The sequence below is a fragment of the Cydia splendana genome, chromosome 2, assembly GCF_910591565.1.
Source record: "Cydia splendana chromosome 2, ilCydSple1.2, whole genome shotgun sequence".
Taxonomy (NCBI): domain Eukaryota; kingdom Metazoa; phylum Arthropoda; class Insecta; order Lepidoptera; family Tortricidae; genus Cydia; species Cydia splendana.
This window is the reverse complement of record NC_085961.1, coordinates 29692188-29706412: the sequence shown is the minus strand read 5'-3', so window position 1 is coordinate 29706412 and position 14225 is coordinate 29692188. Positions and strand designations below refer to the sequence as shown.

At 39.2% G+C, this 14225-nt stretch overlaps 1 protein-coding gene and 1 non-coding gene across 2 annotated transcripts; one reads left to right on the top strand and one right to left on the bottom strand.

Annotated features, from left to right (window-relative positions):
* The first annotated feature begins 376 nt into the window (after nucleotides 1-376).
* On the top strand, nucleotides 377-569 carry LOC134806175 (U2 spliceosomal RNA). Its single transcript, XR_010146472.1, has one exon. It is a non-coding gene; the product is annotated as a U2 spliceosomal RNA (small nuclear RNA).
* Nucleotides 570-2901: 2332 nt separating this feature from the next.
* Nucleotides 2902-14178, bottom strand: LOC134806116 (zinc finger protein 883-like). Its single transcript, XM_063779397.1, has 8 exons — nucleotides 14013-14178; nucleotides 13392-13768; nucleotides 13051-13146; nucleotides 11894-12376; nucleotides 11528-11737; nucleotides 10666-10900; nucleotides 9681-10194; nucleotides 2902-9042 (listed from the first exon to the last, which is right to left on the bottom strand). Exons 2-8 carry the CDS (start codon nucleotides 13640-13642, stop codon nucleotides 8768-8770), a joined length of 2064 nt encoding a protein of 687 aa, XP_063635467.1. The 5' UTR covers nucleotides 13643-13768; nucleotides 14013-14178; the 3' UTR covers nucleotides 2902-8767.
* Between the last annotated feature and the right edge of the window lie 47 nt (nucleotides 14179-14225).

Genomic DNA, 14225 nt, shown 5'->3' with positions numbered 1-14225 from the left:
AAATTACTGTCTTGAATGAGACTTGAACTCACGGCCTCTGGATATATAATCATCATATTAACCAATAAAATGGTGGCTCTGACTGTATGTATACCGATACAGGTGACATTCATACAATTAATGTTTCGTATCACATCCATTCGTGACAGCTTTCGTAAATCGACCTGTAGTTAACTACTACTTGTCTTAAGACAATGGTTTGAGATTCGATTTTGAATGAACTCGACTGAAAAGAGACTATCCGACTAACACTATGAGGTGTTTAGTTTCCCAATTCCCCGCTAGATGTCGCTGTACCAGCGCCATAGTAAGGCTACATCGCGGTGTTAAGATTTTTCCTGAATCAATGGGGTCTCTCGGTTTGGTTATGGCAGGTATCGCTTCTCGGCCTTTTGGCTAAGATCAAAGTGTAGTATCTGTTCTTTTCAGCTTAATATCTGAAAGTTCCCTCACTGAGGGACCAGTATATTAAACTGATTTTTGTAAACCGACGGGATGTTCGGGGCTCGCTCTACTCCCGTCACGGGTCGGCCCGGCATTGCAGTGCCGCCGGGAACGGCCCACATTATACAATAAAAGTTTCTTCTCAATGTGTCATCTATTGAAGACACCACATGCCACACGGGATTGTTATGCCATTCGAGTTCTTGCTAAATTGGAGATTCTATAGCGTAAGCAAAGACATATGTAACTTCATATAAGACGAATAAAGTCTAAGAAAAAAACGTGCCTCGGAATTCAAGTAAAAGTCATTCTGGAATAGATGCCGCACACACCTTTAGCCTATCCTCGGCTAGATGGCGTGACGACACCGTTTCATATTTAACAATTTTAACACATAGATATCAGTGAATGAACATGGATCAAAATGATATAAAAATAATAAAATCATTTATCCATATATATACATTTTTTGATAAATTGATACGTTTTCATTATGAGTTTTAGTCGTGTGTCGATAGATGGCAGTAAATTTACAGTGACTACAAAATTTACAATGACAGGACCCCTCTATACTATCTATTCTTTTTGGCGTAAGTATTGAACAACCAATTTAGCTAGGACCCTAAATGGCGCAAAAACAGGCCTCCGTCACACGCTCAAGGCCACGCGCTATATGCCTACCGCTCGGCGTATCGTCGACGATACAACCGACAGAGGGCCGCCGAACGCCCGCCTGAACGCTCGCACCGCACGTTTCCCGCGATTACGCTTCGAAATGCCGAAACCACGTAATTATTGTGCAGTAAATGGGTGTAAAAGTCAAAAAACAAAGGAAAAAGCCTATAATAAAGATTCATCTTTTTATGGCGGGCTAAAGGTCCCACCTGAAACGTTTAAGAATTATATTGAAGGGTTAGAAAAAGTATTTTTAAATAATTTTGACGACGCAATAATTAATCGGCCTGGTAGCACCGTATTACAACTTTAAAAACCGTTGATTTTCCGTTGCTTTGCTCCTGAGTATTTATTAAAATTATTTACGCAATTTAGGATATTTACACCTATAAAATTTAATAACAGAGAATTCCGAGAAGGGAAAAAAATATAAATCATTATATAAAACTAAAACATATTTGATTGACTAATAAAAAATATGGTTGATCCGCAACATTCGTTTTATTACAATAATCATCATAGGTAGATGCCTACAACCCTAGCGCATTCTTAAGATGACGCGTTAGCACGTGACTCGCACGGCGGGCAACACAGTCTCGACTCTTTGTGCGCGTACTTATGGTACATTTCTTCTTGTCCTGAGCAGCAGGTATTATTATTAAGGTTTTGTAGGCTATTATAGCGTAGGTATTTTCGCATTTGTTTGGGAATGAAGTATCTGTTACGTAGTAACTATTTATTAATCTGTGGCAAAAATCGCGGAGCGTGATGACATATTTATTAATATTATAATAGAGTGGAGTATATTACAATAACACTAGCAGATATTTGTTTGGTATTTTTAGGCGCACCCCACCTACATGAACTTAAATTAAGCACCGGGAATGTCTATGGCACCCCTTAACCCTTACATACCTAAAGCCATATACGGCAGTTATAATATTCAACTCTATTGATAGCTATTAAAGTTCAAATTTAAACCAATATTTTTATAACATGCGTTAGTAGGGTTAGGAGATTCCGGGGCCTAATTTTAGCCTTTGTGGGGTACGTCCTTCGAGCAACACCGGCTTCCGACACATCGGAAGGGAGGGGCCCAAGCGATATCTCACCGTACAAATCTTTCTGCCATTTTTCGCGGGGGGAAAGGTGCACACAGTCGCACTTCTCACACACTTACATACAAAATCCAATCTGTAATGACGACACAAATACATAGAAAATGACACACGTCAAAGACAAATCTTGCAAACCTCGATCTCTTTTTGTGTACGGACGAGTGACAAGTGTCACAACACGCACACTAACACATTTTCGTTGAAGTATGTTATTGTATTCTGAGAGATGAGAAGTCGGATTTATCGCTCGACCGATCCGCAATTTGTACTGAGCGAGCAAAATCGATAAATCCAACAATTACATGAGACTAAAATATAATAATTGTGTTTGAATGTAATTAAACGTATGATATGTAAAAAAAATATTACATGTGAAATGTAACACTTTCTTTTTGTAAATTTGATGTCCTCGACCTCTTTTTATAACAAAAAACCGAGCAAACAGGCATTTTTGTGCAGCAGTGTTCACGCGCGCGTCTGGACTCGGTCTAGTGAAAAATCCAAGTGCAACTAGTTTTATTACCCGCGCTAGATTAGATTGACGCGCTAATCTTGTACCTCGGCAGAGGGGAAATAGTGCGAATGCCGCCTCCCTACCGTGTTGCTCGAAGGGTACGTCCTAGATCTATATAAATATCTAGGTTTAAAAAATAAAACCACCACATGTGATCTAGTCAGATTGTTTATTATGTTTAAGGATCAATATAATTTCCATTCAGATGAAGTGGCTCCTACTATAGAACAAAACAACATGCACACATTTTTTAATGCTCAATTATCTGACAGCATACTAATGTAAAACCTATGTCCCTTAAAATTTATGAATCTGTATTAAAAATAGGATAAGTTGTAATATATTGAATGTGTAAAATGTAACATTAATAACAAAAGCTATATTACCTACTGTAGTAGAGGCATGCAGAGGTAGATCGGTATGTAGTATGTATATATCCACTATTATAATAAAATACAGAACTATAGTCATAAAAACTTCGTAAACGTTAAAAAATCCCGCACTGTACAAACAGCAGCACTCTCAACTGTCCATTGGTGGACCTTACGCCTTCTGTAATAAGGTTTACGAACTGTCAGTTAACAGCGTGGGCGATGGTACTATATAATAATATTTGTAAGAACAGCAATTTAATTTCTATTTACAAATAGCATTTCACGCACAAAATATATCGGTCCTCTACACCGAGCAAGCCGTCTCCCTCACACACCGTAGCCTAGGGGTCCATTGTAAGAAAGATGTCTTTATTTTCAACAGCTTATGAAGGTCATGCCATCAGTAATACATTACATACATAGTGTATTGATTGACTTTTACATTTGAAGGGCTCCGACGCCTTAAAGGGGTCAAGAATGGTCGTGCCATTGCGACGATCATAGCTGTCAAAGCTGATGAGTTTTCGAATTTTATGTGTCATTTAAAACATCTATGTAATGTAAAATACATGGATACAGAATACGTTCTAAACGCATAACTAAGAACTCTATATATCATTAAGAGCGGGGTCTCCAGTTTTTTTACTACGTTAGTGGCTAATAACCGTATGATCCGCCTGTTGGTAAGCAGTCTTGGACACGGCCAATACGCCCATGTACGCAAGAAACAGCACTGAGCGTGCTATTCTTAGGGTATAAGATGATTTCATAGGTCTAGAGCAGTATAATCTTCAAATCCCACTTCTTCAACGTATTGGAATTTGGTAATGTTTTGAGAACCCCGTGCATAGACGTTCTCTGCTTACAATGGACGCCATTCGTATACATAGACATGGTATTTAATGCCATAAATGCTTTTGGTATGAGCCCTAGAGGGATGTAGATCATGTATATTATGTACAGACTTCAGATAGCGTATCTAGGGGGGGTTGACAGAATATACCGGTTTGATCGAACACAGTAATGTTTTTAACCTAAGCTAGGGAGGTCGCTATTCGATTTGAAGTTTATAGAAACGTCAAACGAGAAATATATAATTCGCTAGGTATATACGGTCGTAGTGGAAAAACTTTTAAAATATAAAACCTAATTAATAGTAACGGTCAGTTTTAAAAATGAAGTTTACTGTCTCCGTATCGAAATTTACAGATTCGATTCTGGTATTAGATGAGACAATTTTAAATTTTCTACTTATGTTTTTGAACGATTTTTCTGCTCTACATGGCATGACTGAGGTTGGAAACCACGATTTGAGACCACTACACACATACCAAAGCTAATATCGACAACGCTTTTAGGCCCTTCTAGTTCCATCACGATCACGTTCCAAAATATATAAATTAGAGACCAAAACATAGTCAGATTCAGAAATATCTTCCACCCCTAGTTACGCCTCAAATTTTCACACTCAATACCAAATACGACATCAGATAACATAAATGCTAGTTTAACTTATGTAACTTTCGAAGCCCTTAAAGAAACTTTGATCAAAGAGATATAGCTTACTACGAAATAGACCGGGCTAATGGTACATAGACGTCTTCATTCACAAGCTAAAACCATTCATCTCTGTCGTAAAACGCAACTTAGACAAGGAGAAATGCTTTTAACACGAATAAAGTTAGTTATATCTATATTCCATTCAATTTTTTTATTGAATAAAAACTTAATAATGAATTATCTGTATTATATTATATCCTATCATGACTTATATTGTAATCCAAAATGTTTCACTTAAATTAACACAGATTAAAATAGCTGACCCGGTCTATATCCAGTTCAGAATCAAGCCAGATGAAAACGCAATAATAAAACAAAACAAAACTTGTAAAAACCACGAAATACCTTTAAATAAGTATAATAAATTTCAAATACTTAGGTAATTTACCAAGTACCTATAATGATAAAAAAAAACTAAAAATATAAAAAAAATGGTAGAAAACTACACTTTCCATAATTTAATATTTATGGAAATTAAGAATTCATAAAATAACGTGGTTCGAATGAACACGAAAATAATTACTTGTATAACCATGGATCGGGCTAGTATCCATTGGTGCAATATTATAAGGTGACCATATTGATCAACGCTAAAGATAGGATTAGTCTAATTGAAGCACTATTTCCATGGTTGTCCAATGCCAAATAGGTAAAATAATTTACATTCATGTAGTGTCCGCCTTGACTCTGAACGTGGCTAGAAATCCTCTTACTATTAATTTTAAAGACAGATTTGGAAACTATTTTGTACACAGATCGGGTATTGGGGTAGTATTATGCAACCGCCTGATTTGCTGGGTGCCTATCTCTTACTTATCATATCGGTTTATCAATAACACGTCCATAAAATAGAACCACAATACCCTGTGCTCATTTCTATCCTAACAACTATAAACTAGGGACAAAAAGGTCGCAAAGATCACAACGGGTGCTTATTCTTATAATAATTCCTCATGCTCGGCCGTATAAAACATTACGGCTCGATCACACTACACCTACAGACCACGTCTGATATAAATTCAGTAGCCGAATTATGTCAAATATCACAATTGTCACCTTTGCAACGAAAATTACATCAAAATGGAATATGTTTCGATTATTACATGGATATAGAAGTTTGAATAAGTACATATATTGTGTATGAAAGCCTCTGCAGAGGTACGCGGCTGGTGCCGCTCGATTCAGGCAAGTTAATGCTTTATTTGCAGCGCACTAGAGTTCAATCTCTTGCCACGTGGCCATCGGATTGCGCTCGCGTGCGCTATTGGTTAGACTGCCTCAAGCATGGAGTGCTGAGAGCATTTCGTGGTACGGCGGCCGCCTCGGCGCCGCGCGTATCCAAAAGGGGAACCAATGTAGCACATTTGACCGCATCCCCCGTCCGTCTGTCCTTAAACGTCCGGCTCGAATGGGACGCGGTTGTTTTTTTTTATAAATTTCGAAAGCATGGCGTCTAGCCGCGCATGCCGCTCGCCGTGTCCGGCCCTGTCGCATTACTGCCTTCCGTTCTCTACCCCCTGTAGATGACTGGGACGCCATTTGCAATTTTGTCACTGTTCAGTTTCTTGTCGAAGCCTATGATTTTCAATAGCTGTACCGATTATTTCACATATCTGACTCTTTTTCGGATATATCCCTGACTCCCTATAAGTCGAATTCAAGTTCAACGAACTTATAATACCTAACAGTCTTTGGATACGTTTATCACTAAGACTCCTCCCCAACTTGTAAATAATTCTCTCCAAAATATATTTCGGAGCATATTTTTTTTTCTTTTTTATACTTTATATCAACATTATCAATTCAGAATCTTGTTTCAATAAGTAAATTTGTCGAGATTTTATCTTTGTGGATTTACACCAATGATGTCAATTTTGTCGTTTTCTTTATTTTCAAATGTGTAAATTTTAATTTTTGCACAGACGGGGACACGGGCATTGACTGGTCTACAGAAAGTTGGATTTACAAGACATCCAATACAATGACCAAATAATTAAATAAGGAAAATCGTCGTCTATGTCCCAGTCATATACTTTATTTTCCGTTGCCCGCGCCCGCCGCCCTCGCCCTGCTTATATTTCGTACCGGCTGTTTTCTTAAATCTTTATCGTTTCCGAATCGCCGCCGTCTCCGGCCCACCCGAGGCCCCTTCATGGGACGACCAACGATTAACAAAATACGAAATATATTACCTGCCTAACTAACACGGGCAAGACAATCGAATTGTCAAATTGATAGCACAATAAACTTTGTACTAGTTCACTTATCTATAAATTCGACACGCCGATCCGACGGTAACACCTCGTGCCGTTGCGTAAACTTTACAAACATCATTTATTTCTTGATAAATAACATTATCTTTGTACTCACTCGTTACGGTCATACTCTACGCTTAACACTAAATATACATAAAAATATCACAGCACTATCGATTCACTTACGCTAGGCCCGGGCGCTTGGCGCTGGGCTCTCCACAGTATAATGTAACGGGAATCGAAACGAAACAGAACGCCACCACCAGACCACTTTACATCCTTATTGACGCGATTTATAATTGGGTTTATCTTTAAACTTGGTTACACTATTCATCGCTCAGACAACAATTTAATAACAATCAAACCGTGTGTGGTGGAAGGACACAGTGTTCTAAAAGCGTTAAAAACGTATTAGACGTATGCGGGCATCATAAAATGTGTATTGTAAGGCAAGAAAAAAGAAGTTTGCCATTGTTATTATTTGTATTTTTTTTTGTTTTATTCAAATTTAAACGAATAAAATTTTCTCGAAACATTTGAACAGTAATATTAAATAAGTAACTAATTCATAAGAATATTTTGGCGATGGACAAATCAGACACTGATAATATAAAATTGCTATTTTTCAACACACTTGTGCTCATAAAAGCAAAGAAATTATGTAAGTATTATAAAGTTATCATATACTTTAAATTGTGTCAGCGGCCGGTGGTGGCGTAAAATCAAGCATAATAGTAATAAAAGTGCCGCAAAAATAACCGAATATTTACAAAGCTTTTGTTCACCAATGTTAGCCTAAGACTTTGGAGCGAGTTCAAAACACACCGTTTTTGTTCGGCTAGCGAGGTTTCCCGCACGCTTTCTTAGTTCATGTACTTATAGAAATAGGCTATAATATAAAATAAAGACTGCCACAAAAAAGTTTACGCTTAAAATAGAACAGTAGCGCTTCTTACGCTTGGTATGCACGACGAAATGGCACAAATATACTACACAATACATATTGGTTTTATCCGTGGTTTCGTTTTTTTTTCTTTTTTTTTCACTTTATATATAGACATACAAAAGAAAAACTTAACTTAAATGAGGTAGCATTATTATGAATATGGTTTTAAACTCTAGCCGCCCAGAGGCCCATAAAGTCTCCCGTTCCATTGATTTTTTTACTCTTTTTTGACAAATCATAATTGCATTTGTCTTGGCAAGTTTTGATTCCTGGGCGGCTAGGGGATAAAAGTTTAATCTAGCGTTTGGTGGGACAATGTTTATAAACGTATATATCAACAGTTACATTAAAATATTCTTATGGGTTACTGAGGTATATAGTCGTTTCCGGTTGAGGTAGCTGGTTGGTCGAACGGGTCGCCATAGCGAGCGCCATTCAACCATTACTAACATGTAATAATTCTATTATCGGATATAACTAGTTGCTTTAAAACCGTATAGAAGCGAACCGTTTGAACCTGACATTAAAAAAATACGGTTAAAAACCCAAAAATTATAAATGGTTCCAAAAGTCAATAACCGAAAAAAAATTGTCAACTATGGTTAGTTTTCTTGTATTTGGTATTTCTACTGACATGAAAAACGTCACTTTTGACACTGACGTTTCAGTTCCATATCGTATCTATAGCAAATTTTTGACGTATCTTAAAGTCCAAATCAGGCCGGGCCGTATGCTTTACGATGAAGAAATATGGACTCAAATAAAAAGAGACGGATATTGAAACGACTGCAGTGCCTTCTCCGTTAAGCTTGGAACACATATTATTGTGTGTTAAAAAATCAGCAATCATTTTCATATACGCTTCTATACGTTTTACCGTTTTAAAAGATGTCCGTGTTCATGACGGCTCGTCGGCTCCCGTTGATATCTATCGGCACCGTGACACTCGCGCGTCCCTGGTACTTGGTGACAATGAAGGGTTCCCACTTATCTTGGGGCTCGTAGGGGTGTAGGGTGAGCAGGGGGTCGATGTGGGGCAGCAGGGGGTCGATGTGGGGCAGCATGTGGTCGTCGAGGTGGAGCAGGTCGGCGCACTCGGCCACGGTGAAGTCGGGGCCGTACTCGCGCGGCATGGCCGGGGCCGGCGGCAGGGCGTCTGGGTACAAATAGGTATTCTTTGATCAAGAAAATCATAAATTTACCGGTATTCATCATCATTGGCCTTAACATTTATTGCAGACGATTTATGGTGTAACTGGAGAGACCTTTTTTAATGGCTAAAAAGACCGACACGAGACGAGACCGACATGGTCTACCGCAGACCTGACATTAGAAGTTTGCGGAAAACGGTACTGAAACGGTATAATTAGCGACGGAATTTATTAATGTTATTTAATATGGACTAAACTATCAATACATTTAGACTAGAAAACGGTACCATATGACTGACACTGAGACGTATCCCTGAAGATTATCTCTTCTCCCCAAATGTGCCCCGCCCGCAGCTTTGAATATTACCCAATAATACAAATTCTAGCTATTACAAAAAGTTTTGATTGGCTAAAATAAAATTCTATGTCAAAACTCTTGCGCGGCATTGTCAAGCTGCAGTACAGTAGAGTCGCTCGAGGCACAACTTTTTTGATATTTCTGTTTGTCAGAAAGAGACAAAATTTAACAGAGGTTTGTAAGAGGTTACTAAGTTTTATGAACAAGGGGGTTATGAAATAAAACTATTGAAACGGATTATATCGCGTATAAGGGGGTTAGTTGTGAGGGGTGGGGGAGGCTTACCTGCGACGAAGGTAGCGGCGGGCGGCAGCACCGCGAACTCGGCCGCGGTCCCCGGCGCGAGGGTGGGGTGGATGCTGTCCAGGTCCACCGCCTCGTGCGCCGCCTCCAGGAACAGGTAGCTCTCCTTCATCCCGCTCCCACCCATCAACCCGTCCCCTTCCAACTCCCGCATGTCCACGTTCACACTTAAAGTATCCATGTCGATCAAATCATTATTCTGTTTAGCAAATACATTTTCTTTCTCAATTTGGAGTTGAGGTTTCTTCACAGTCTTGGGGTCGATGTTGTGTATTTTCCGTACATGCTTGTACCAGTTGGAGTAGTTGTTGAAGTCTTTAGTGCAGACGGTGCACCGGTAAGGGCGGATGTTGGTGTGCATGTTCTGGTGCTGTTTGAGCTTGTATATGGAGGTGAAGCCTTTGGTGCAGAACGAGCACTTGTAGTTTTTGACGTTGGCGTGCGTTTTGGAGTGCTCGATGAGTCGGTTCTTGGCGTTGTAGAGTTTGCCGCACACCTTTGATACATAGATGAAACGTTTATTTGGTTGTTGCAAACACACAGAATTTATAAATACATTAAGAAAAAAAAAAGAAAATACACAATTTAGCTATCAGAAATATGCATTGTTACAAAAACAAAAGGGTTCCGACTCAACTATACGCTTCACTCTGATATTCACTCAGCCGGAACAATGAAAGGTACATAGTTAATAAGACTTCCTTGCTTGCAATGTTCATTAGGGCTTTCATAGCATAACTGCATTGTCACCCGACTTACATATGTATGCAAATTTTCAGCTTCATCGGAAACCGGGAAGTGGGTCAAAATTAACTTTCAAGATTTGACCCTAACAAACATACATACATATTAATAATAATAATAAATCATTTATTCCAGACAACATCGATATTACATATACATTGCAAGTTAAATAAAAGCTATGTAGTAAAAAATCCGTATGGTAACCCTTATATCTCGCGCCTACCTTGCACATGTGGATGACGGTCTCAAAGTGCTGCGGCACGTGTTTCATGAGGAGGTACTTCTCGCCGTACTTGCGCGCGCACACGGGGCAGGAGAAGGTCTTCTTGCGGTGCACGTCGAGGTGGCGCTCCGCCGTGCCGCGCGACGAGAACTGCAGCCCGCACAGCCGGCACCACAGCGCGCTGGACAGGCTGTGCTGCTTCTGGTGGAGCACCAGCTCTTTCGGCGTTTCGAAGCTGTGACCACACATTATCTGTGATTGCACTGTATCACTGATTGTTTAGGACATGAAAATATGTGCAGATTTGTTTACATGAAGTGTGAATTCGTGTTTTTTAGCATTAGAAAGAACTTTGCAGAAGTAAGCTTGTGGTTCTAAATTGGGCACTTTTTGCGGTAAAACATTGAAATAAGTAATAAGTATTGACCATGCCACGTTAGATCATTCTATTATAGGGTATTTGACTGTATTTAAAATAAATTATTTTACAACATGCATGAAATAAAGCACTAGAAGATTAATAGAGAAACGTAGACAACAGTTATTTTTAGACACAATTTATATTTTAAAACCCGTATAAAACTATAAAGAGTAGGTAATTTGATCGCGACATCATATGCTAGTGTTTCATATAAATTCCTTAGTCCAAAATCGTTTTGACAGTTCGAAAAAAGAAACTGATTTGACTAGTAGTCAAATACCCTATTATAAACAATTAAAGAGCCTGATAAAAAACTGGAGGCTTACATCTGTGGAGTTCTTTCTAAGTGATTTTTTCTCTTTTTTTCATAAATTTCGTATGAAATCGCGTGTGCTAAATCGTGACGGTGGCTATGATGCTGACTATTATGTTAGTACTGACATTTCCCCGCAGCCAGGCTGGCTGCACATGATGACGCAGATGTTGTGCTCTTGTCTCTGGTGCTCCCGGAAGCGGAACTCGCTGGCGAACTGCTGCGGACAATGCTGGCAGCTGAGCGGCTTGCTGCTGCCGTCGCCGCGCGCGTGGAACGCCTCCGTGTGCGTCACCAGGCGCGCCAGACGGCTGAATGACTTCTCGCAGGACTCGCATCTGATTTAATCAAACGTCAGATTTCTGAGCTTAATCCCTATCTTAAATCGTCAGCCGAAAAATAGAGGTCTTAAATTTACAATTAAATTTTGATTTATCATTTCGTGGGAGTTCGAATTTGACGTGGCCAACTTCTGAAAGCCAACGTAAACTTACTTGTATCTGTTCTTGCTGATGTGCTCATAGCAATGTTGTCCAAACTGTGTGTACTTCTCAAAGTCCTTGCCGCAGATGTTACACCCGTACATCACGCTCGTCTCCGGGTGCTCCTGACTGAAGTGCAGATCTATCTCAGAGCGGTTCTTGTGGATTTCACTGCAGACGGAACAGAGAATGCCACCGAGCAAATCAATTGAACTGTCTTCTGGTTTGTCATTGTCATGTTCGGAATCTGAGTCGCTGTCATTTGAATTAAGTACATTGCCAAAATGTATAGCAAGGTGATCAACGCCTGCCGCTTTGCTGTCAATTTTCTCACTGCAGATGGGGCAAGAGTAGAGAGAGATGGAGTGCTTGTCAATGTGCTGCTCGCACGCATCAATGCAGTCAACTTTCTCGTTGCAAGTCTGGCAGTTGAATGGAGGTTTGTCATTCATGTGGATGATTTTATGCAGCTGCATTTCTTTTTTTGTTGGGAATCTGGTGAAACAAAAAAGATCCTAAGGAATTGTATCTTACAACTACTTTGTGCGTAAATATTAACGAAAATGTGGAAATTTTATTATGCAAATCATTAATGTTTTAGTAATTCAAAAAATAAACGAGTTAATAAGAATGAGAACGAAAATTATAGATACGTTAAAACAATCCCTACAACTAAAGTGGAGATGGGGTGGCCATTTGTCCAGATATTTGGACGGAAGGTGGACCTTAAGGGTAACAGAATGGTCAGGTCCATGGGGAAAAAGAGGTCGAGGAAAACCTCAAAAACAATGGGCAGACGAATCATACAACTAGCTGGAAAGAACTGAATGGAAACAGCAAAAAACAGAGAGAAATGGAAGGGTAAAGAGGAGGCCTTCACCCAGCAGGGGTCATTGCAATCAAAAGTGCAACCAATCTAACATAAAATATTGTAAAGCACTGAGCAAATAAAGCTATAATAAAAAATAATAATTAAAAAAATAAATGGCATAGCACAAAATGCACAGATGCAGAATAAAAATATAAAATTAAAATTTTCGCATGGCAGCACACACATACAATAAACAATTTTACCATCACCCCTTTTTTATCTTGTGTTATATATTAATCCGTATTCCATATTTACTTCAGATCAGAAATAAATATTTAAATTGTAAAGGCAGACTTACTCTCTCTTGCAGCATGAGCATTCAAATTTGTGTAGAGATGCAATGTGGTCCTTTAGGGCTCCTGATTTAGAAAACAGCTTGTTGCAATGCTCGCATCTGCAAAATTACAAGTTAATAATTTATGAACTGTCCTATCCATTAAACCAAAGTGAATAGGTGTGTCCACACCAAGCAAGCTAAGGATTTTTTTTCTTGAGCTGGCTTGCTTTGTGCAAACTACTGCTGTAAACGTCCCTACTAACATACTAAAGTACTTGTAAACATGATTTAAAGATCTCCTAACTGTGACGAGAAGGTTGAGTCTGGCAAAATTTTCAATACAAATGCTGTGGAATACTAACTTGAATCTTTCCTTGATGACATGTGAGGTATAGCAGTGTCCGCGGAAACTCGGGTAGCCCGCAATATCTTTGAGACAAACCACACATGTATAGACAATTTCGTCTCTACCAAGATTGTGCTGGGAATAGTGCAAGTCGTAATCTTTTTTATTTTTAAATGTTAAGCGGCAAATGCTACAGAGGATGCCGCCGACTAAATCGATCGTGGTCAGTTTGAGGGCCTGCGGGCCGGGCTCGGTCTCGGGCTCCATGCCGATGTCTGCTCTCTATGTATGGTCCATCGGTATCTGTATGTGTTAAATGGATGTCGGCGGCGCTATTGGAAACATCTTCACAACCTTTCTGAGCAGCTACATGATCCTTGCGTTGTTTAATATCTGCAAACACAAAAAACATCAATGCCCGCTCGACCTTGAAACATTCAAAAATGCCGCAGGTCAAATAATATAAAAAGCAAAATGCAGGTACATCCATTTAGATTTTCATTCACTATAGATTTGATTTCACATATACACAAGCCGCCGGGGCCGCCGCCGATGCGAAGCGACAGAGATAAGAGAACTCGCTTCAGCCATTATAATAACCATATGCCTATTTTACGAAATATGAAAGATTACTCACAAAACCGGACAGGAACTTATAAATGAGCATCGGACAAGAGTCCCACAGAAAGCTTTACATGATAACAGCCGAAATAAAAGTTAAACTCTATAAAAATGTAACACCGGATAACACACAACGCCAAGAAAACGTGTGGATTTTGACAGTTGTGATTGTGACGAGAGTTGTAAAAATCGATAAAAAGGAAATGATTGCTCTCAAATCTACAACAAG